The 25,643-nt window shown below is 40.6% G+C and overlaps 1 protein-coding gene across 1 annotated transcript in view; it reads right to left on the bottom strand.

Moving 5' to 3' along the window:
- The window catches only part of CPVL (carboxypeptidase vitellogenic like), a 99,200-nt gene extending 80,031 nt beyond the window's left edge, over positions 1–19,169 (bottom strand). Inside the window, 1 exon segment of the mRNA XM_060305477.1 lies at positions 19,056–19,169. Within this exon segment, the coding sequence (XP_060161460.1) occupies positions 19,056–19,169 (114 nt within the window).
- Positions 19,170–25,643: the final 6,474 nt, after the last annotated feature.

Genomic DNA, 25,643 nt, shown 5'->3' with positions numbered 1-25,643 from the left:
CTGCGTTGGCAGGTGGATTCTTAACCACTGCGCCACCAGAGAAGTCTCCCTAATAACATTTAAATTCTACATACATACTCCCAACACATGCAAACAACTTGCTTAAGACATTCAGTGCTTTTCAGGGGAATTTTACTTACAGAGGTTGGTTTCGGCCACTCACTTAAAACTTCCTACACAATGACTGTTGCCACTGCACTATCATATAGGCAACTAACTTTTCCAAACTTTTTTCTGTTTCTGAAGCCTCCTTATATCACTCCCAAGCTCCCATTGACTCTCAACAAGCTTTGAATTGTCTCATTAATTTGAGCCAACTCACATCCCACTAGAATTCTCTTTACCTTTCTCCTCATTAACCTTTCTACCTGGCTCTCATTCCTTCATGAGGTAAATCTGGCTTCTCTGTGCCTCCTTCAAGAAAGCTGGACAGTAGAAGGAATGGGGGGAGGGTGTTAGAGAAAAGGCCTGACTTTCCTTTCTTAATGCATAGAAAGAAATTGCTGAAAAGGTTGCTTTCTTCTCCATGTTAAAATTTCATTTCTCAGGGCTTCCCTGGTGGCGCAGTGGTTGACAGTCCGCCTGCCGATGCAGGAGACGTGGGTTCGTGCCCCGGTCCGGGAAGATCCCACATGCCGCGGAGCGGCTGGGCCCGTGAGCCATGGCCGCTGAGCCTGCGCATCTGGAGCCTGTGCTCCGCAACAGGAGAGGCCGCAACAGTGAGAGGCCCGCGAACCCAAAAAAGAAAAAAAAAAAAAATTTCATTTCTCAAAGGGAATCAGGCACGCAAAGGTTTCTTCAAAGATTGAATATATCTATGGATGGGATAATCTGTAATTTATCTTTTGTAGCTACTTTCTTTTTGATTTGTCTCACTCCACCTACCTTCTACTTTTCTAGGTCTCTGATGCCATTAGTACATAGCAAAGAGAAGATAAACAGTGAAAGTTAAGAAGATAAATGTCTGTGACTTCCACAGCTTTACTGTTACTAGTGGATTTGTAGCCATCCGTGGTAGGCATATTTTAAGAGATCTGTCCAGACCATATTCCCTTCTCTAAGAATTGATTCTCCATTCACCAATGGAAAGAGCCCATTAGCCATGTTTATTATCACATGACCCAGCAACCTCAGCCTCAGCTGATTGGACCAAGAAAGAACACCTGACCCAAACTGGGCCAATCACACTTTGCCCCCAGGAGAAGTGCTAGTTACTCTGTTGATTGTACAATCCAAGGACAGATAGGCTTGGAAACTGTAGGTAGCCATCTTCTGCCAAATGCCTGTAGAAGCAAAGCACATTAATCTGCAATGAAGCACAGATGAGTGATCCATTGGTCTTGACAGAATAAGGCTGAGACAGAAAGACTGGCTGCCCTGGCTCCTGACGCCTTCTCAACAAACACACAGTAAATTTTTCTATTTTTTTAACTATTATTTTTTCAACCTGGAAACACTGACCTTCAATTCTGTTACAAGTTCTAGTGTTTGCCCTGGCCCCCATCAGCCATGAGTATCATATCCAGCCCAGGGCAAGAGTAGGGGCAGAATGCCAGAGGGGTCTGCTCCCCCCTGAGCCACTTCCTCAGTGTTCACCAAATGCCAGCATGCTAGGTAGGCTTCCTGTCCACCAAGGAACAGGGAGATTTTAACATAAAGGGGTATTCATTATAATGGGAGAATAACCATAAATATATAAAGAGAACTCTAAAGTGTATTCTGGGCTGAGGGAGAATGTCCACGGATGGACAAACTCATAAGGTGGGGCGCGGCCCTTCCCAAGGCTACGGTCCAGACCTTGTTGGGTAGCTGAGAAGTTCATTGAGGTGCCCAGGCAAAGCTGGCCAACAACCCCTGGGCAAGTAGGAAAGGCCTCCTGGATAGTGGGCTGTGGTGGCAGGGCCGGGAGTGCAGAGGAAGTCAGGATGTTGGGAGCCTCCTTGCTTGAACGAAGGCACAAAACCAGGAGTGCACGGTGTCCACGTCAGGAGGGCTGTGGGAAGCCACTCTCCGGGATGCAGGTGGTCCAGGCTGGTGAGAGGGTGCCAGAGAAAGCTGGGCTGTAGGAAGCCTGCTCGCTGGCAAGACCTGGGATGAATGGTGTCTATCTTGCGAGGGCCATGGTCAGGTGGTCACTGGGACAGAGTCCAGACTGTAAGCTTGCTGAGGGTCTTCGCGGTCTGGGTGCCCAGCTAAGGCAGAGCGCCACTGGTTGTCCCTCCACACACACTGCTGACAGACTGAGCAGCAGGTCCAAGAGAAAGCAAAACGCAGGACAAGGGGCCAGGAAAAGAAGCCAATTTCCTCCTGCAATGTCCCTCCAGCACCCTCTACTGTCAAAGCTTAATATCGTGTTCACTGAAAATTCAATACACGTTAAGTTGATCAGTTATTATTTGAACATAGGGAGTATAAGAAAATACGTTTGGAGATTACATTAGAGAAAAATGCAGGAACTAGTCCATAAGGAATCTGGTGTGTTTAATAAAGTTGTTTAAAAATTTATAATAGATTATACTTGTTCGTAGAAACCAATCTGGAAAGCATAAAACAGACAGAAAAAACAAGTTTTTTTAATCCTCCTAGCCTAAAATCATGGTGAACATTTTGACAGCATTTGTATTCTTGCTTTTACATTATGATTTAATATGTAAATAAATTTGCTTTTGTCTTAAAAAAAATATCGTGTTTGCTGAACAGGAAAAATATTTAAAACTCTAGTACTGTGGAGCAGGTAAGAGGGTAGAATTGGAGCCGAGAGGCAAAAAACACAAAAAACAAAAAAAAAGTACAAAAAACACAAAAGCGCGCACACAAACACACACACAACCAAAAGAAAACTGGTACAGTAGTCACCACTCCAGAAGTTCTAGATGTCACAAGATATCACAAACATAGCCCAAAAGTACATGACAAGAGGCTCTATGAGCTATCTAACGCTGCATAACACGTCTCTAAAATTTAGGGGCTGAAGACAATAATAATCACTTATTATCTCTCTTGCTTTCTGTGGGACAGGAATTTGGGGCTATCTGGCTGGACAGTTATGGCTCAGGGTCTCTCATGAGGTTGTAGTCAAGATATCAACCAGGGCTGCAAGTTGTCTGAAGGCCTGACTCCAATGTTGACTGGAGGGTGGAGGCCTCACTTCCTCTCCAGAAGAGTTTGTCCATATGGCTGTTTTAGCATCCTTCCAGCATGGCATCTGGCTTTCCTCAGAGTGAGTGGTCCAAAACACCAAGGCAGAAGCAGCATTGTTCTTAATGGTCCAGGCTTGGAAGTCACACACCATCATTTCTGCTATTAATGTGTGGGTCACTAAGGCCAGCCTTGATTCAGTATGGAAGGGGACTACACAGGAGAACACATACCAAGAAATGAAGATCACTGGGGACTCTCTTGAAGGCCAGTTACCACAGAGGCCACAAATTCAAGAGTTCATTCACAAACCAGAGTTCTCGGATGCTTTTATAACTTTGGTTGCACATTAAGGGATGTTTTGTAGGCAAGCCGACTAAAACTGTAGATACCATAGAATGTAAGACTGGGAAGGGACCTTAGGAATCAACTTTAACATCTTTATTTCTCTATGAGAAAACGGGGGCTCAGAGAGTATAAATGCCCTGTCCCAAGTTATATAGTGAGGAACCGCAGACCTGCAACTAGAATCCCAGTTTCCTGACCTCTAGTTCTCTCTTCCTAAATTCAAGTGCACGGACAACTGCACTGGAATCACTGTGGAGCTTGATAGAAATACTGATCCCTGGGCCCTCTCCAGGTCAAATGAAACAGAATCTCTGCTGGGAGAGACTGCACACTGAGCTGGGGAATCTATCATATTTGTAAAGCTCCACAGGTATGTCTGACGAGCTGTAGCAAATTTGGGAACTACTGCTCTCTACCACCCTGACTGTTACTGAAGCAGTCCAGACACCCAGAGGAGGGAGTGAACTCAGTTTGTGCAGAGGCCCCGTGGAGCCTGATTCCATGTCTGCACTCCCTGGGTGGGCTTTTCTACTGGCTTCCAGGGACCCTTGGGGACCTGCTCTCCTGCTCCCAGAGAGAATGCCTTCTGCTTTGGCCATGTGCATCAGAGTGGCTCACTGCCCCTACACCGCACTGTGGATTTGTGGACCTGGACCGCGTTGCTGGATATCTTTTTCCAATGAAAAGGATGCTAATATCAAAAAATAATAATCCATATGTCTTTTTATATTCGTGAACAAGAAAAATCCCAATTTCACTTTGTAATTTCCTTACCCAGTAACAATTAATCCACATTCTTGGCTGGCATCCAACTCCTTCCAATTTGGAATTGCTCCTTATCTCTTGCTTCTTTAACCTCCCCAATTGTGTCTGATTTTGTTCTGTAGAGTATTTGTGTTAATACGAGGAAAACTAACAATAATGATGATGATGATGATAATGACATAATAACAGCCACTCTACTTACTATGTATCTATTTTTATTTTATTAATATTTTTTTACATCTTTATTGGAGTATAATTGCTTTACAATGGTGTGTTAGTTTCTGCTTTATAACAAAGTGAATCAGTTATACATATACATATGTTCCCATATCTCTTCCCTCTTGCATCTCTCTCCCTCCCACCCTCCCTATCCCACCCTCCCTATACCACCCCTCCAGGTGGTCACAAAGCACCGAGCTGATCTCCCTGTCCTATGCGGCTGCTTCCCACCAGCTATCTATTTTACGTTTGGTAGTGTATATATGTCCATGCCACTCTCTCGCTTTGTCACAGCTTACCCTTCCCCCTCCCCATATCCTCAAGTCCATTCTCTAGTAGGTCTGTGTCTTTATTCCTGTCTTACCCCTAGGTTCTTCATGACATTTTTTTTCTTAAATTCCATATATATGTGTTACCATACGGTATTTGTCTTTCTCTTTCTGACTTACTTCACTCTGTATGACAGACTCTAGGTCCATCCACCTCACTACAAATAGCTCAATTTCATTTCTTTTTATGGCTGAGTAATATTCCATTGTATATATGTGCCACATCTTCTTTATCCACTCATCCGATGATGGACACTTAAGTTGTTTCCATCTCCTGGCTATTGTAAATAGAGCTGCAACGAACATTTTGGTACATGACTCTTTTTGAATTACGGTTTTCTCAGGGTATATGCCCAGTAGTGGGATTGCTGGGTCATATGGTAGTTCTATTTGTAGTTTTTTAAGGAACCTCCATACTGTTCTCCATAGTGGCTGTACCAATTCACATTCCCACCAGCAGTGCAAGAGGGTTCCCTTTTCTCCACACCCTCTCCAGCATTTATTGTTTCTAGGTTTTTTGATGATGGCCATTCTGACTGGTGTGAGATGATATCTCATTGTAGTTTTGATTTGCATTTCTCTAACGATTAATGATGTTGAGCATTCTTTCATGTGTTTGTTGGCAGTCTGTATATCTTCTTTGGAGAAATGTCTATTTAGGTCTTCTGCCCATTTTTGGATTGGGTTGTTTGTTTTTTTTGTTATTGACCTGCATGAGCTGCTTATAAATTTTGGAGATTAATCCTTTGTCAGTTGCTTCAGTTGAAAATATTTTCTCCCATTCTGAGGGTTGCCTTTTAGTCTTTTTTATGGTTTCCTTTGCTGTGCAAAAGCTTTGAAGTTTCATTAGGACCCATTTGCTTATTTTTGTTTTTATTTCCATTTCTCTAGGAGGTGGGTCAAAAAGGATCTTGCCGTGATTTATGTCATAGAGTGTTCTGCCTATGTTTTCCTCTAAGAGTTTGATAGCTTCTAGCCTTACATTTAGGTCTTTAATCCATTTTGAGCTTATTTTTGTGTATGGTGTTAGGGAGTGATCTAATCTCATACTTTTACATATAGCTGTCCAGTTTGCCCAGCACCACATATTGAAGAGGCTGTCCTTTCTCCACTGTACATTCCTGCCTCCTTTATCAAAGATAAGGTGACCATATGTGCGTGGGTTTATCTCTGGGCTTTCTATCCTGTTCCATTGACACATATTTCTGTTTTTGTGCCAGTACCATACTGTCTTGATTACTGTAGCTTTGTAGTATAGCCTTAAGTCAGGGCGCCTGATTCCTCCAGCTCCGTTTTTCGATCTCAAGATTGCTTTGGGTATTCGGGGTCTTTTGTGTTTCCATACAAATTGTGAAGTTTTTTGTTCTAGTTCTATGAAAAATGCCAGTGGTAGTTTGATAGGGATTGCATTGAATCTGTAGATTGTTTTGGGTAGTAGAGTCATTTTCACAATGTTGATTCTTCCAATCCAAGAACATGGTATATCTCTCCATCTGTTTGTATCATCTTTAATTTCTTTCATCAGTGTCTTATAATTTTCTGCATAGAGGTCTTTTATCTCCTTAGGTAGGTTTATTCCTAGATATTTTGTTCTTTTTGTTGCAATGGTAAATGGGAATGTTTTCTTGATTTCACTTTCAGATTTTTCATCATTAGTGTATAGGAATGCCAGAGATTTCTGTGCATTAATTTTGTATCCTGCCACTTTACCAAATTCATTGATTAGCTCTAGTAGTTTTCTCGTAGCATCTTTAGGATTCTCTATGTATAGTATCATGTCATCTGCAAATAGTGACAGCTTTACTTCTTCTTTTCCAATTTGGATTCCTTTTATTTCTTTTTCTTCTCTGATTGCTGTGGCTAAAACTTCCAAAACTATGTTGAAGAAGAGTGGTGAGAGTGGGCAACCTTGTCTTGTTCCTGATCTTAGTGGAAATGCTTTCTTTCAGTTTTTCACCATTGAGGACGATGTTGGCTGTGGGTTTGTCATATATGGCCTTTATTATGTTGAGGAAAGTTCCCTCTATGCCTACTTTCTGCAGGGTTTTTAACATAAATGGGTGTTGAATTTTGTCAAAAGCTTTCTCTGCATCTATTGAGATGATCATATGGTTTTTCTCCTTCAATTTGTTAATATGGTGTATCACATTGACTGATTTGCATATATTGAAGAATCCTTGCATTCCTGGAATAAACACCACTTGATCATGGTGTATGATCCTTTTAATGTGCTGTTGGATTCTGTTTGCTAGTATTTTGTTGAGGATTTTTGCATCTATGTTCATCGGTAATATTGGCCTGTAGTTTTCTTTCTTTGTGACATCCTTGTCTGGTTTTGGTATCAAGGTGATGGTGGCCTCGTAGAATGAGTTTGGGAGTGTTCCTCCCTCTGCTATATTTTGGAAGAGTTTGAGAAGGATAGGTGTTAGCTCTTCTCTAAATGTTTGACAGAATTCGCCTGTGAAGCCATCTGGTCCTGGGCTTTTGTTTGTTCGAAGATTTTTAATCACAGTTTCAATTTCAGTGCTTGTGATTGGTCTGTTCATATTTTCTATTTCTTCCTGATTCAGTCTTGGCAGGTTGTGCATTTCTAAGAATTTGTCCATTTCTTCCAGGTTGTCCATTTTATTGGCATAGAGTTGCTTGTAGTAATCTCTCATGATCTTTTGTATTTCTGTAGTGTCAGTTGTTACTTCTCTTTTTTCATTTCTAATTCTATTGATCTGAGTCTTCTCTCTTTTTTTCTTGATGAGTCTGGCTATTGATTTATCAATTTTGTTTATCTTCTAAAGAACCAGCTTTTAGTTTTGTTGACCTTTGCTATCATTTCCTTCATTTCTTTTTCATTTATTTCTGATCTGATCTTTATGATTTCTTTCCTTCTGCTAACTTTGGGGTTTTTTCGTTCTTCTTTCTCTCTTACTATGTATCTAATAGCAACTCTACTTACTATGTACCTGACACCATTCTGAGACTTTATCATATTATCTCATTTCTCTCAAAGCCATTGTTCAGAAGGTATTTTGATTCTCATTTTAAAACAAGGAAACCAATGCTCAGAGAAGTTAAGAATGTGCCCAAGGAAGGTCACATTTGGCATAAGGAGTGGAGCCAAGGTTTTATCCAAGCCTGACTAACTCAAGAGCTATACTTTTCACAGCTGTTATCTATTGCCTTTCATGACTAGTTTTCTCAGGATCAACATGGGATGATCAAGAGCAAAGATTTCTCCACCAGAGACCTCATTTTAAAATCTAATTCTGCCCATTTCTAGTTGAGTAACTTGGGGCTAATTATCTAATCTCTGTAATCCTCTTCATCTGTAAAATGAGGACAGTAATTCCCTCCTCATGTGGCTTTAGTACGGTCTTAAGAAGAAAATGCACAGTGCTTTATTAGCACATAGTCAACATTCAGTTAGGAACAGCTATTTTAATTGCTAACATTTTTATTGGCTTCATTGTACTTTTTTTTTAATAAATTTATTTATTTATTTTTGGCTGAGTTAGGTCTTTGTTGCTGCACGCAGGCTTTCTCTAGTTGTGGCGAGCAGGGGCTACTCTTCATTGTGGTGCGTGGGCTTCTCATTGTGGTGACTTCTCTTGTTGCAGAGCATGGGCTCTAGGCATGCGGGCTTCAGTTGTTGTGGCTCGTGGGTTCTAGAGCACAGGCTCAGTAGTTGTGGTGCGTGGGCTTAGCTGCTCCGAGGCATGTGGGATCTTCCTGGACCGGGGATTGAACCGGTGTCCCCTGCATTGACAGGTGGATTCTTAACCACTGAGCCACCAGGGAAGCCCTTCATTGTATTTTTTATTCCATGCAAAATGCCTATTCATTTCTCTTGTAGATAGCGTCCCTAACTGCAGGCCGATTTCAAGTTCTGGAACCCATTATGCAGTGATTCGTATATAATCACAAGGGAGCCTCACAGAAATAACAGGAAAAGAAAATTAATTTCAGAAACAGCAGTCCAAAAAAATACTCAGAGGATATGACAAGTGTGGCATCCTTCTTGGGTTTTTCATCTTCTCTACCTTCAGTTTTTTTAAGGGGTCACTTCTCTCCTGATGATCATATCAGCTGCTTCCCTGTGACAGGCAACGAACTAGTATTTCTGCCAAATGAAAGGAACTCTCTCCCATCTCGGTGACCACTGCTTCTCCTTCTCGCATGCTTTATCTCCTTCACCGAAACTTGCCTGGTCCATAATTTACAGCCTGACTGGCTCCGCAGGAATGGTTGCCTTGAGGCCTTGGAGACCTAACTGTGCGTGTGGGCTTCCCTGTAAGGAGGTCTTGGAAAAATCTATCCCAGCTGCCATGTGGTGACACCTAGTACTGTCTGTGGTGACAGCTGTCAATGGTACCATCTTTTCATCTCTGCCTCTTCCTGAAGCTCAGTCTATCACTTCCAACAGAATACTATGTGCTTAAGCATCTTCTTTCCTGCTGTGGTGGTGTGGTTTTTATGTCTTCTGGGATCATCTTAGGACGTATTTAGGGCTATAATTCTGGGCCCAGAAGAACATAATCTGGTCAGGGGGTACATAGGTAGGTCTTCATTTAATTAAAAGGGGGGCCCCAGTAGCACAGTTATTGTTTACTGCAGGGGGTTTCAGTCTGGAAACCAGGAGTGGGTACAGCAGACCCTAAGCCCACTTCCCTGACTAGCTTTATAGTCCCAGAGAATCACCAATATCCTAGATAAAGCTGTTCACCTCTCAGAGGCAACCTAAAAGGGAAAAGACTGGGTCTTTGTTTGGTTTTCATTTGATCACTTCCCTCAACATTAATTGCTGTTTTCACAAATCTGGATCATTACAAAAAAAAAGTCACCATGTAGAAGTCAATGGCGAACTTACTGGTATCATAACCAGCCACCGAAGCAGAAGAGAGAGTAAGGAATCAGGTTTGGCAGGGCTGGGGTGGAGGTGGGAGAGGCAGAGGGTGCAGCGGAGGTGGAGCCCCGGTAGGACTTAGAGGAATAGGAAGCAGGATTAGGAGTGCTGACCCCACAGGCTGCACTCGCCACCTCAGTCCTCCATTCTAGCCCTCATCCTAGGCGGATGAGTGGGACAACGTACCGCCTCTATTGGGGTTTGCCTGCTCTAGGTGTTTCCAATAAAAGAACTGTGGGCCACTTTGGGGCCAGGAGCACTGAATCCAGGGTGGTAGCCTGTAGGCTAGAGTGATGGTTTCTCAAGTGTGGTCTACCTGCTAATTCTACAACTTGCTGGCCTCTCCCAGTTTACAAGTCAGAATCTCTGGGGGAACGTGAAAATCATTCCTAAGTACAATAAAATGTGAGGATCACTGAGAGAGAACATACGGCAAATCACTAATCCAGGTAAAATTTTCAAGTATCCATTTTGCACAGAATAATGGCCTCCAAAGATGTCACATCCAAAACCCCAGAATGCGTGAATACGTTAAGCTACGCGGTAAAGGGGAATTAAGGTTGCAGATGGAATTAAGGTTGCTAGTCAACCGACATTAAAACAGGGAGAGTATCCTGGATTATCCAAGTGGGCCCAAAGTAATCCCAAGGGTCCTTAAATGAAGAGGGAGGCAAAAGACAAGAGGCACGGAAGGTTATATGAGTATGGAGTCGGCCAGAGTGATGCAATGTAAGAAGGATTCAACTCACTGATGCTGGCTTTGGAGATAGAAAAAGGAGCCATTAGCCAAGGAATGCCAGCAGCCTCTAGAAACTGCAAAAGGCAAAGACATGCATTCTCCCCTGGAGCCTCCAGAAGGACCACAGCCCGGCTGACACCTTGATTTTAGGCCAGTGAGACCAGTGTTGGACTTCTAACCTCCAGAACTGTGAAATAAAAAATCTGTGTTGTTTAAGCCACTAAATTTGTGCAAATTTGTACAACAGCAATAGAAAACTAATATAACTTCTATTCATGATAAATGCCTGTATTCATGATAAATGCCTGTATTCAATGATATGGATAGATGTGATATCACAAACCATACAGTATGGTTTCTGAAAGGCATGGAGTTTAAGGGACTTCCAAGAACATGAAGAAAATTTCCACCTGTTAGAAACAGGTCATCTTTCTAGGCTTAATTTATCTCAAGATAGCTGTGCTGGATATTGGGATATTAACTTGGTTGCTTCTGAAGATCCAGTCTCTACTCTGCTCTGTGCCCTGGTAGGCAGATCTCTATGGACCAGACTCCCTTGCCCTTTGTTTTCCAGCTGGGTTCCCCCAATGGGAGGTGCCAGCAGGAGAGTCTAGAGGTCACTCAGGTACCAGCCTTGCACTTGTACAACCCTGAGAGTGAGTCTCTCCTTAAATTTTGTGCTCTAGGCACCTTACTTGCCTCACTCAACAGTAACAATGAGGAAGAAATATGTAAGGGGTCCAGGAGAAGCCTTCCCAGAGTGGGTGACAGCCTGAAACCGGCTATGAGCTCCAACTATAAAGTATCTAGAATTCCTCCCCATTTCTTATATGCCTCCTTCCACCCACAACTACCTGGTGAACTGTCAGAGGCTATGGTTGAAAAAGTAGAAATGAAAAATCAAGAAAATATGATCCAACAGTACCAAGAGAAGCAATTTAGTTCAAGCAATTTACCCAGTCATTACATATGCAATGCTGTTATATGCAAATCACATGCAAATATAAATACTACCCTCCATAGGAGGGTAAACATTTTTTTGTTTTCTCTGGCTTCTAACGCAAATTCAATTTGGAAAATAAAAACAGAAAACTACCCCGTGTTGGGATAAAATTTGTTTATGCATCTCACTACCTCTTACAATAACCCCAATAGTATCCATAAGCCTAAAGTAGTTTGTTCCTGCTGAAGAATTGTGTGACCTTGACGTGAGCTAAACAGAATTGCTAAAGTACAAGCATATACGAACTGTGTCTGTATGGATGTGAGAAGGTAAATAGCCCCCTCATCCAGGAAGCCATCCTGGGTCACTGGTCCTCCCCACCCCTCCCCTAAAGGCCCACAGAGTGAGTTCAATTCTCTCTCCTCTGCATCCCCACAGAGCACTACTCAGTAAATGGGTATTGGATGCATGAAGGAGTGAGTGTAAGAATGATAATTGGCACAGCAAAATCCATAGACAGAGCAGCCAAATAAGACTACAATTGACTAAATTTAAACAGGCTTAGACATGCATCACCTGTGAACTTCAGGAATCTCCCCACTCCTTGTCCTTCCTTGGCTCCCCAAGGCCCAACCCTGCCCTCAAGTATTTTTAGAACAAAACAACAAAAAGATAGGAAGAAGACTGTGGCAGGAAGAAGGTGGCAGCATTAATATTCTGAACAAGGCTGCAAGGAATTTAAAAGCCGGACCTCCCCCACTAACGTTTGTTTCCTGCACATAAACAGGAACACCACGCAGAGTCACTGCACTTATTTTTAGAAAAAAAAATCGAAAAGATTTAAAAGAAAAGAAAAGCACCCTTAGGTTGGTTGAAGACCAATGTTTCTACCTGAAGCAACAGAGTCAGCTCTTGAGCATCAGTGTCCTGTGAGGGCGCTGTTGCGGGCCTACCTGAGCTGGAAAGAACCAGAAGAAAAGGTTGCTGTTGTAAGTCTTATTCACAGTGATGTAGCCGGAATAACTCGTCAAATTCCATCCTGGGAAAGGAGCCACCGAGCTCAACCGTCTTCCTAGGGGGGGAAAAAATTTACCCGAGGATTAGACAAATAATAAATACGGGGTGAGCCATTCCATCTTGGCCAGACTTCTCCCAGGGGCCAGGTCTGGAATGAAGTGATCAGAAAGGCTACAAGGGGATTGGTATAAAGGTGTTTACTGGTAGCAACTTCCAGCCTGCCCTGGCCAGTTCCACATATTCAAAATTCACCATTTAGCCAAGGGCAAGTGACATTTTAAACTTTTTTTTTTTGGTTCATACCTTATGAACTATAATAAGAATTTTTTTAAGAAGAAAAGAAAATCACCTATCCTTAGCTCCACTCTAAAGAGTAAACCAAGGTGTTCACATGGGGCCACCTGGAAGGCCAAGGCAGGATAAAGTCACCTAACCCCAAAAGGTGGGGCGGGGTGGGGGAGTGAAAGAGAAATAACAGCTAAGGAGCTCTCAGCCTGGGGGAGGCCTGTGTTCTCCACACTCTTCTTGTGGTGAAAGCAAAGGGCATGCCACTTCCACTAAGGGAAACGGACCAGGCATGTGGGGAGTAAGAATGACTGGTGCCGGCTGGGGAGGGTGGGGAGAGGCAGGCAGTGAGACTATGGGTGATCACGTGGCTACTCAGAAGGAGCCAAATAGGACAAGGGGCAGCTGGAGAGGGCAGAGGTCCTGGTTTTCTAAGGGCAGCAAAAGGACAGGGACAGGGAGGAGGAAAGAGGGAATGCTCAGAGAGGTGAAGCGCCCAGGAGTAAACAATACTACTATCAATAGAACTGGGAACACCTACAAGGCCACTATACCAAGGGCTTTACATTACGTGGTAGGTATAATTATTATCTCCATTTTACAGATGAGAAAGCTGAAGCACAGAAAGGTTAAGTAACTTGCCCGAGGTCACACACCTAGCAACGGAGAGCTGGGATTTAAACCCAGAAGTCGAGCTGCGGAGTTAGCCCCTGCCCCTACCCTGCTACACTGCATCTCAGCTAGAGAGTTAGTCAAAAGGTATGAGAAGCAGGGAATGGAGGGGGAAGCAGTGATTAGGAAAGGAGTGGAGAAGGGACAGTAAACAGGTAGGAAGCAGGGTGTGGTGGGGAAGTCTGGGTGAAGAAGAGTCCTTTAGGGGGAACAAAGTAAGTGTCCCCAATAAAAACAAAATTGTTCAAGAAAAGCTACTTAAGTCTGAGACTTATTAAGTTGGAGACTGTTTAGTAGACAGTAGGTAGGGAAGCTCGATCCTACTCATGTGCCACCAACTAAAGATGTCTTCAGTGGGGTACCAGAGCCCATGGGCCCTGGAGTGCTAATTGACATCTCTTCCCAACTCGGCGTTCAGTGACAGCACAGACAGGATGCAGGAAGCCATGGTGTCAATGTGGATGCTGATTTGTCCACCCTGGGCTTTGTGTGAGGATCAAATGAAAACATGCATATGACCCTTGAGCACAGAGATGGACATAACATAAGGGCTTAGGCAAAGAGAGGGATGATTCTCATTAGCCTGTGGGCCACCCCAAGAATAGCCTAGAAGACTTTGCCTTTTTGGGGCTCAGTCCAGTTCCCCCAGGAAAGATTGTTTATTCCAACCTCTTAACCTCTTCGCCATTCTCTTCCCAATGAGATCTATCCCTCCCCACCAAAAAAAAAAGGCAAAGAACAAAGAAAGATTTTAAGGAAAAGAAAAGGGAGATGTTTTGGGGAAAGTGGTATGTGCCTGCCCTTCCCATCCCCCACCCTTCCCTCTTCCCATCTTTGCTTCCACTCTCAATTAGCCCACAGAAAGATCACCTCCAGGGCTGGGCAGCCTTTAAAACACTTCTTTTGGCCTTTTTTTTTTTTTTTAATTGAGGTGTAATTGACATACAACATGACATTAGTTTCAGATATATATAACATGATTGAATATTTGTATATGTTGTGAAATGATCACCACAATAAATCCAGTTAACATCTCTCATCACACACAGCTACAAATTTTTTTCTTGTGATGAGGACTTTTAAGCTCTACTCTCTTAGCAACTTTCAAATAGCAAGACAGTATTATTAACTACAGTTACCATGCTGTGCATTACATCCCTGGAACTTATGTCTTTTGTAGCTGGTAGTTTGTACCTAAAACACTTTTGAAATATTTTTCACAAAACTATTAATCTTCTCAAAATCCAACAGAGATCCCCCCCCAACGAGGAGGGCAGAGAACCAAAGGCTCAAGCATTGGGAATGAGTGAGATGTGAATCCCAGAGGGCTAAGTGAGCACTTGAGAAAGACAGAGAAAAATGAGAAAGGTCAAAGTAGAATGAGAAAAAGAGAAAACATATAACAGAAAGGAGCTGGAGGGAATGGACTGTGGGAGATGGGGTGATTGAATCTATCTATCTCTCTGAGACCAGCACAACACAAGGTCCGCTGGCCTGCTCTGAAAATGACTCAGATGCTTACCCAGTCCTTCCTTTCTGAGCGTTGTAAAGCTGTTTCTCTGCTGCCTTGTACTGACTGGGGTTTACTTTCTACCTTCCCTCCTGGATCAGGGGCTGTTGGGAAGCAGGGAATTTGTCTTGTTTATCTTTGTACCCCCAGGGACACAGTATGCTGGTTTATACACTTAAGACATTCGATACACATTTTTTAATGAATAAATGTGAATGAATGAACTAAAACATGACACACTGGCAATGCACTAGGATTAGCTTACTTCTACAAAAACCTCCTAAGGCAGGCAGGCCTTATTAAGATCTCAAGAAATTTAGAAAGACTTTTCTCTGCCCCACAAAAAAGTGTTTCATCCTGTTTTAAATTTCCTTTAACTAAACCCCAGTAAAATAAAAGCTTTTTCAACTAAATTGATTTTTTGCATTTTCAAATGTCCCCGTTCATCCTTCTAGAATCTATTAATGGAATGTGGAAAATAAACTCCTAAGATGGAGGAGTTTCTTTCTTCCTGGAACCGTGACTCATAATACAAATGTTGAAAACAGTTGAAAAAAGGAAAAAGGTTTTCTTTGAAGCGACTTCACTTCCTACTTGTTATTTACTGTGCTTGTGATAGAAACACTTTCAAAAAGATTAGAGTATGACCAAAGAAGGGCTTGAACCAGTTAATCAGGTACTTCATATTTGCAAAGACTTGCATCATCATCAGGATGGACAGGACACTACCAGGCCATAAGTAATAATAAATTAAGACCTAATAGCAAAATATTCTTTAAAGTTGGTGAAAAGGCAATGTCTGGAAACATGCTAAAACTGGCCTCCTGCATTCATTTTGTTTCAGAGAGTGAGGATTTATTCTAGCTGCAGAGAAAGCAAACATGCAATTACAGTTACATAAAACTAAGCCAGTTAGTTTATGTTGGAGATTTTTTAAAAAATTAAAATTTCCCTTGTCTTTTTGTCAATTACTGTTTATCTCAAAAATGTTCCATTACGATATTAAGACTCATGTTCCTAAGATTCTGACAGACTTGATAAACAAAAGGGATTCAGCGGAGTGAGCTGACCATCTGTCCAGAGCTTCCTGAACTTTCAGTAAAGCGGATGAATACAATTATCCTTAATTGTGTTGTCAGCACTGCAGTTGAATACCCAGATGTACCTGATTTTGGATTAGTCATTCAAAATTCTGTTCAAAGATTTTTGACAGAACTTTAGAAAGTGACATTACACCAGATTTAATATTTTAAATGTTGTCACCCATCAGATGGTGATCTATCAGGCTTAGCACAAAAAAGGACAGAAGATAAAACTATCTCCCTCAGAATCTTTCTTTACTACTGCTGACACCCATGACCGTGAAATGCTTGTAGGCGAGAAATCCAGGAATGGGAGGGATGTGGACAACCTCTCAGGCAGATTTCTCTGTATTCTTTGCACTTGTTCTACCAGATGTACGATTCAGAGACACCATGGCCACGTTGCCTTAATGCTCTGTTTAAGCTGTCTTACTCAGTATGCACAGGCCCTTTCTTATTTGCCCAAATCTTACCCTACACCCTCAAGTCTGGTTACATAGTACAGCGGTTCATACCTCAGGCTCTGGAGTCAGCAGAAATAGGTTTTAATTCCAGATCTGCCACTTACTACCTTTAAATGGTCCTGGGCAAGACACCTAATTTCTCTGGGCTTTAGTTTTCTCATTCGTAAAATGGGAACAATAAGTATTCATTTTTCATTAGAGTTGCTATAAGGATTAAAAGAGCTAATTTGTATAAAGCATAACGTCTGAAACATAGGTCTCAAATTTAAATTCTACAAATATTTATTGAGTGCCTATTACATACAGCCGCTGTGCCAGGTACTCGGGATACAATTACTACTAAATGTTAGCTATTTATTGATATTATTCTTACTACTACTACTACTACCACTACTACTACTACTGCTACTACTTTCTATCTGGATTATGCCAACCAACAGGGATAGCTTCCTTCTAAAAATTTCCAGCACGCCTTCCTCAAATGTAATACTTTAGAACTTTAGTATGCATTGCCTGATGCCTTAATTGTTTCACGTGTGTGCATCTGGTCACTCCAAAAGAGGACAAGCTTCTTAAACAAAGGAAAATAAATTATAGCAGGTGAATTACAGAGCGCAAGTCAGAAAATTTGGGTCTTAGACTCATCTCTACTACTATTACCTATGTCCCCTTGGGCAAGTCATGTAAAATATTTGAGTCTCAAATTCCTCATCTGTGAATTGGCAGGGTTTGGTTATGAGTATTTAACTCCTTTTCAGTTCCAAACGAAATGATTTGCTTTGATTTACTGTGAATAAACATAATCTAAGTCATCAGTATCCATGGAAGCCAAAAGGAAGGCATATGATCCAGTTTGGTGGATTTGGGTTAATGATATTTTGCCTCTTCATTTATGCCTAGTGATATCAGCCTATGCCATTGGGCTGCCATCTTTTCATGACTTTTCTACATCAAGCAAAAACGAGTCTTAAAAAAAAAAGACTACACAGCCTCACTACATTATCACTGACTATATTATCAAAGTTTTTCATCTTTTCTTAGAAAAGAGATGGTGAAACATGGAGCCAATGTATATTTCAGACAAAGATATATGAGCAGGACTCCAATGCACCCTTAAGAGGGGAGAATAGGGCTTCCCTGGTGGCGCAGTGGTTGAGAGTCCGCCTGCCGATGCAGGGGACATGGGTTGGTGCCCCAGTCCGGGAAGATCCCACATGCCGCGGAGTGGCTGGGCCCGTGAGCCATGGCTGCTGAGCCTGCGCGTCTGGAGCCTGTGCTCCGCAACGGGAGAGGTCACAACAGTGAGAGGCCCGCGTACCGCCAAAAAAAAAAAAAAAAAAAAGGGGGGGGGAGAATATTTTGGTTTTAAATCAAACCAAAGACAAAAATGATGACAGCCTATTGACTATGAGAACTAAAGAAAAGTTGCTTTATTTTAAACTTCCATACGGAGTATGTACATTTATTTTAGATCTTTAAAATGATCATTTCCCTAAAATTTCCAGTTTCAGCTCCACATTCCCATGAAATCTACCAACTTATCAGCCTCACAAGCATTAACTCTGCCTTCCCACCTGCGACTAGGGATAAACTCCGAAGCAAACACCAAGATCTCCATCCATGGATTCTCATCTCCTTCAAGAAAATGTTCCACAACAGACGTCCCACCCCAATCTACTTTCCCCTCTCTACTGGACTATTTCCATCACTATTGAGAGTTATTTCCGTAACTCTCTTCCTGACCCTTCCTGACTCCATAACTCCCTCCAGCCACCACCCCATTTCTCTGCTCCCTTTTACAAACAGCTCTGCCTATATACCGGTTTATAGTTCAGGAGTGTCCTGAGGTCCAGAAAGATTACATAATTGATCCTACACAGTGATTTACCTAAGCATGAAGAAGCATTAAGGGCAGAGGCACGTCATAATTTTTAGTCTCTGATGACATCAGAAGACACTTTTTTTTGTATTAATAATAGAAAAACCCACAAACTCTAAATAAAAGCCATCAGCAAACACTAATATTTAAAGAGCAATTTACAGGTTATAAAGAGTTTTCACATGCATTTCCTCATATGATTCTTTTAACATCCCTGAGACTTGGGTGGGTTGTTTTTTCTCCATCTTATTAATGAGGAAACTGAGTCCTAGGATGTTAAGTCAACTTACCAGGCAAAGGGGCCCAGCACAGTGGCTGTGAGCCTAGGCTTTGGAATGAAGCTATCGGGGTGTGAATCCTGCATCTACCAGCTGGTGTCTGTATGACTCTGGCAAGTAACTTCATCTCCTTCTGCTTTAGTTTTCTTGTGTGTAAAACAGATGCACTTCCTGGCTCGCTGCGATGCTAAAATGATTTTTATATCAAATGCATGGAAGCAGTAACTGACATGTAGTAACCAATTGTAGACAGGCCCTATATTAGTTTTATAAATAGATATGCAGGGACTCAACCACTGGTTAATCTGACCCTGATGAACTTTCATTTTAGCTCTAAACTCTGATACTATATGACACCAAATCATTAATATTTGAAATAAAACAATTGAGTAAAATACTAGAATGTATTTTGGATCCTGTGAGACAACTGCTAAAAAAAAAACCAACTGTTGAAACTATACCAGAAGGTAAGTTTCTGATTTAAACTTACCTTCTGCAAACTTCCCAGCTTCAATATAAGGAGTTAGAAATAATGGCTGTCCTGGATCTCCTTTATGTGGTGTGGAAACATGGGCGTTTCTGTATAAGGAGCGAAACAGCCCATCACCACCAGGGCTGAGCACCAACAGGGCCAGCAAAGCAAGCGCCTTCCACATGGCACCAACCGTTCTGTCTAGACCTAGGATGGAAACAATAACATTCCACAAATAAATACAGAGTAAAAATTTACCAATCCCCTTTACACGCAAGACATTCATTTAGTTACTCAAAGAAAAATATATATAAAGCTCTTTGCTAAGTACCTTAGATACAACCTAAATAAGAAAGACCCAATCCTTGCTCACCCTGAAATTAACAGCCTAATGGAAGGCTATTCAAGGGATTTACAATGCAACTAAAGAAACGATTTATATTTCTAAAACTGTGGTCTGGAAAGTAAATTTGATGAAGGATTACATGAAGCATCAAGACAACAGGGACTCTGTAAATAGATCATGAAATGAGTGGGAGAGACAGTCATCTGCTACAGGCAGAGGACTGAGAACACATTTCAGGCCAAGAGAACCTAGGAAGGCCTTACCAAGGTCGGAGGTGAATAAAAGGTGGGTGGAATTCAGCTAGGCAGAAGAAATGGGGAAGCATCATTGGTGGGAGGCACAGCTTGAGAAAAGGTGAGACCTGAGCTGTCCCTGGGCATTTTGCATGTGATTTCTGGTCACGTTTCTATCTCTTACAAATCACTAAACTTTGCATCCAAGAACAAAAAAGAAAGAGACAGGGAGGGTCCTACAACAATTTTCAGGCCCCTGCCCCTATAGCTAGCTGACAAATGAACTCAAGAGTTAGACTTCACACTTTATTAACACAAAGCTTTCCAAGGATCTTCCACTCTGATGTTTGCTTATTCATCTGAGCTGATAATAATAATGGCGTAAAATTTTACGGTGATTTCTCTAAACTTGTAAACACATGAATTGTATTTACAATGGGCTTTCCCATGTATTTTTAGCTGATTTGAACATCCTAATAAATCAAGCAGGAAAGCAAGGATTATTATCATCAATCTTAGACAAAGAAAACTTGACTCAAAGGAGTGCCTTATCCATGGACATCAAAGTAGAGAAATAGGAACTAGTATGCAATCAGGGCCGGGACCCGGGTAAGGTGAGTCTGGTGCAGATGCGGGGTGGGAACTCGTCTTTTTTTAAATTTTGAGACTTTGTCTATCGTGGGGTTTTTTTGTACTATTTTTGATTTTTTCAAGTATTGCATTAAAATACTATTTATCTTGATTACTGAGTTTTTTGGCACTCTTAAATTTTATATCCAAGGCAGGCACCTCACTTGCTTCCCCTTAATCCTGACTCTGCTAAGTATTATAATGCCTACATCAGTGCTATTACATTACTCTGCACTGCTGCTAGTTAAATACTCTGCTCACTCAGATTTCTGGATACAAAAAGAAATATACAATTTCTGCAAATATAATGTCCGCTTTTGACTGTTTAGTGCTTTAAAATACAAAGCCACTAAAATACCTTAAAAACTCAAAATGTGTAGAAATCTATTAATCACATGCTTATCACAACCCAACTTGGCATAATAGGAAAATATTGCTTGTAGAAAATTTTAAAAGCTTTTCAGCCACATTTCCCCAATAAAATAAAAGTTTATAATTTGATTGAATACATAATCCTTGTCAAGTCTTTCATGGTTAACTTAATAGAACCCTCCAGACTTAATGTAAACAAGCCCAACCAAATAGACTATGTAGCTAAAAAATGCTTTTCTCTATTATTTACTATAATAAGGAACAAAATGAATTTAGAAACTAAATTTAGGTTCCCAAGAAGCCCAAGGGTAATTTAATGATCACTATGGCACTGATAATACATTTTTTTAAATTATGAGAACTTGTTACGCTAACGTTTTACTAACAGCTACTTTCAAGGAATGCTTGAATCAACAATCTTACTAACAGGTTCGCAGGGAAAAAAAAAATCTGTGGTATTAGAAACATATTGGAAGAAGCTCTTCCATTAAGAGGTTTTTTCCCGTGGGCAGAAACAAGAAACTAATCATACCACCTAATTTCTCAATCTTTCTGCTGCAAACATCCAGCCCCCGTTAATGGAAGTCATTAATATTAAAATAACTAGGGTAGTTACAGCACTTCTTCTGTAAGCAGATGTTGACTCAAAGATGTTAAACACAGAAAGGTAAAACCAGTCTCGTTTTAACTGACATAAATCTAACACATAAAAGTAAGAGTTGGGTCAATTTAGGAGCTCCCATTGACATTTAATCAAATAACTATTAGAGTCATGGTTTCCCATGTAGGTGAATTAAAGCAACAACATACTTCATTTCACTGTTTCATTTAATGGTCAGAATTCCTGAACTGTGCTTAGCTGTCATCTCTCCTAATGAAAACGAAAGCCATATCATGAACGGAGAAGTGTTTCTTTTTTTTTAAACATCTTTTACAAATGTTTTTGCCTATCCTAAATTAGCCAGAATCTTTTTATTTATTGAATATTTATTGAGTACTTTCTAAACTAATAAACCCTGTACTGGAAGTTATTGCCCACAGAGAGTGAAAAAAAAAATTATTAACCCTATACTGTATCACGTGTCTACTTGAAGTGATATGAAAACATGCGTGCTATTTCCAGTTCAAATACATCCTACTGAAGGATTCAGGCAAACTGTTCCTCTTAATAAATGTTCAGAAACCGAATAAAATCTAGGCAGATACAAAACAATATTGGCAGACTCAAATAAGCTAAAGGTCAAAACCATGTGATTCACTAAAACTGTCTTACTAAGCCTTAAATATTACCATTGGAAATCATGTGTCTAATGTAAATTTTTTTTGATATAAACAAAGTTATTTATCAAAGTGTTATTTAGAATAATAAAAACTGTCAACACTGTAAACAATTTAAGGTAAGTAAGTTACTGTACATCAAAAAGATGGAATTATATACAGCAATTAATATGACTACTGAAGAATGTTTTGGAAAATATACTAAAATATTAGGTAAAGAAAAGCAGACTACTAAAATAGATGTATGGTATTTTCTCCTTATTTAATACACTTAAGAATTTCTAAATTTTCTATAATAATTAACCTTATAATTAGAAGAAAATTATTTTCGGTTTTGCTTTTTTATCACACAGTGAAGCAACTGGTAGGCATGGCTTGTTCCTTATTCCTTATTACTACCTGGTTATGACCTCTCGCGTTTCCTAGGAGTAAGAGTTCTGTCTGTTCTTTTAGAATAAGTTCTGCTCTGACATTCTGTGAAGATGTGTCCTGATCTCCTAAAACCATAGAACCTCAGAGACTCAAAGTAAAGTCTGTCTTTGGTGAATTAGAAGGCTCTACACTAATGTGAGATGTTGTTCTAATAATAATTACTCTTATTATATTTATATTTAGTTCTGCCTGGAGTGGAGTCCATAACGAATGTGCATATAATTGGTACTAAGCAAATATGTGTTGAATTGGTGGGTCTAAATAGTGAATCATGGTATGTTAGACATATGGGCGATAGTACATGCTCGTATGGTTCAATTCCTTCATCTCACAGACTAGACAACTGAACAACTAGAGAAGTAAGCAAGTAACTTATAAGTAAGATTACACCACTGGTGAGCAGTAGGACCAAGACTCAAAGCCAGGACTCACTTATGGCTCTAAATCTAATCTGCTTTCCACTCTCCCATCTTTGGTTATGATTATATATATTCAAATATTTTGACTCTTATTGTCTCAGTAGATAGTAACAGTCTGTTATAGTCCTAAACCCCTTTCATTAGATCATTAGAGCATGCAGTAAAAAAATAAACAAATGAATATACAGAAACATTAATAAGTAAGTCTTTCTAGAGAAATTTGGGTTTTAGAAATGATTTGTACTAATTCAGGTTCTAACACGACTCATTCACTGAACCTTGGGCAGGACACTGACTTTTCTGGGTCCCGGTCAATGTGTTAAAACCAATGGTTAGATTTCCAGGAACTGTGAGAGCCAGCTGTTCAACACAGCCATTGTTTAAAATTAAACTATAAAAGCTTACCATTAAATAAGTTATATTAAAAACATAAGTAATAAATACTCAAAACTCATCACTTCTTAACTATTTTACTACATTTTACCATCATCTATGCTCTGGAGTTATATTTCTCATTTTGTCTAATGGACAGATTATATAATGGTTTGCTACTGTGCATTCCTTTCCAACTTGCTGTTCAGTAACATCTCGTAGCTTGAAATCAGCCACAGTGGGAGTATTTACACCATAGAAATCAGAGACACCACAAATCAGGGCTTCCCCTGCCCACCCTACCCCAGGGAACTAGATGTTCAACATTTACCTGCTCATGTGAGTCTCAGGTTCCTTATTTGAAAAATGAGCTGGAAACTACGTTCCATCAACTCACACCCCAATCTAATGGAAATGATCAGAAGAGACAAAAGGGGAAAATCTGGCAAGTTGTCATCCGTGTGTAGAAGCAACCAGTAACACGCCCAGATAGGCAAGGCTTAGAGAAAAGAAACCTGAAAAAGCCACTGGAAAGTGTGTGTTCTACCACGGAAAAAAAAGAATCAGAAACAAAAACTCCAGAATGAGGACAAAGAAACAAACAGCAAACGTGTCAAGCAGCCCTATGTTTTCCTCTTCTCTCCTTCCCATGTCTCCATTTTACATTATAGATTATTCCAAACAAAGGATAAACATCGTTCATGTAATAAATGTCATAGCTGCAATTAAAACAATTATTTGGAGTTCCCTCACATATTTAACTGGCTTTAATAGCTCCCAACATAAGAAAAACATTCCCCTGGACAAACAAACAAAAAACAGGCCAACTAGTAACAGACGTTTCCATGAAATCTGTAATTAAAGAAAGGGAAAAGAAAGTGATCCCTCTATTCAAATAAGACTCAGTCACCTCACAAGATTATTCAGGTATATCCAAAGCATTTGAATCCTGTAATGAAGGGCTATTGTGCAACCCTGAATTAAATACCAACCCAAATCCCAAGTCTAGCTATTTTTGTTAAAGGATTTCCATGCAAACAAATGGTAAAAGAAAACCTTTATTTCAAAGGATCCAGTATTCATTTTCCTTTGGACATCATTTTCATTTCTAAAATTGATATTTGAAGCACTCTTTTCCCAGAAAGGACTAGTACATGACACAAGGTGATGGGCAACCTTTTGCTGAAGCATCACTGAGACTTACATGCCTATCTCCTTTCCACAGGCCACCCCTCCGGCATCAGACAGTGGTGTCTAATCTTGCTAGTTGAATTAGTCATCCCTATCTCTGCCACCATATCCTTGGGCTCACAGGAAAGGGAAACAAACTCGAGTTACGTGGCAGGTAGAGAATAAAAAGAATCAGGAAGAGGAGGAAATAATACTATCTGACACTATAGTAGGGAGCTTACCTTGAAATCTCACTCCAACCAGAAGGAAAATTGGCATGGGGGTAGGAAGTACAAAGTAGACATGTCCCAAAATGTTAATACCAGCTTTGAAACAGAAAGACCATCCCCATGATCCAGGACATCCTCATGAGAACGATACCAGTAAAAGCTACCAATTATTCAATGCACTCCAGGTACATGAACTGTGCTAACTGCTTTCTATTTTTATTTCTAATCTTTACCAGGTAGGTACTATTATCACCCCATTTTACAGATGAGAAATTGATCCTCAGAGAATTTAAGTTACTTGCCCAGGGTCACACAGCTAGAAAGCAGTAGAGCAACGAATTGAGGCCAGTACCAATCAATTTTCAAAGACCATTCTATAGTCCCATATCAGCATCTCCCAAAATGTGCTATGTGTGCCAGGGGCTTATCTCCCTATTCAGGTAAGTTTGGAAATACAATACACAAAAATAAAATTTTTGCCAGAAGGTAAATGAGGATGAGAGAAGATTCTTCCCCCATGTTTCAGAGGGAACATGGTCCCACCAACACATTGATTTTGGACTTCCAGCCTGCAGAAATCTGAGACAATAAATTTGTGATGTTTTAAGCCACCCGGTTTGCGGTACTTTGCTATAGCAGCCCTAGAAAACTAATACATGGATAGCTGGGAAGACTGTGGAAGGAGTCAAGGTGGAGGGGATTACAAAGAGTGGAACTTAAACAGTTCTACTTTAAGTTATTATTAAGCGAAAATTCTGAGAGGTCAACAGTAAAATGGGAAAGGGAAGCTAAATTGAGTTTGTATTTAAGACATGTCTGGCATTCTGGTAAGCCAGGATTTCCCACAGAATCCTTTATGGAATACTAGTTCAGCAATATATAATTAGATTTTATAAGAACAAAACTTTGGGAAAATCTGGGCTAAACAAACTTAAACGGGTTTCTTGGTTACAGAATGAACATTTCCGAGCCTTTCACTTGCTACTGGATAGCATGTGTTTATTTGACTGTGTCACTATCCTTAGGCCCTAAGTTCCGAGATTTATATAAGACATACTTAGATGAGGAAACTAAATCCTAGGTTGACTAGTTTCTCAAGCACTAGGTTTAATGTTCTCAAGCCC

The sequence above is a fragment of the Globicephala melas genome, chromosome 9 (genome assembly GCF_963455315.2).
Source record: "Globicephala melas chromosome 9, mGloMel1.2, whole genome shotgun sequence".
Classification (NCBI taxonomy): domain Eukaryota; kingdom Metazoa; phylum Chordata; class Mammalia; order Artiodactyla; family Delphinidae; genus Globicephala; species Globicephala melas.
This window is presented reverse-complemented; position numbering and strand designations above follow the sequence as displayed.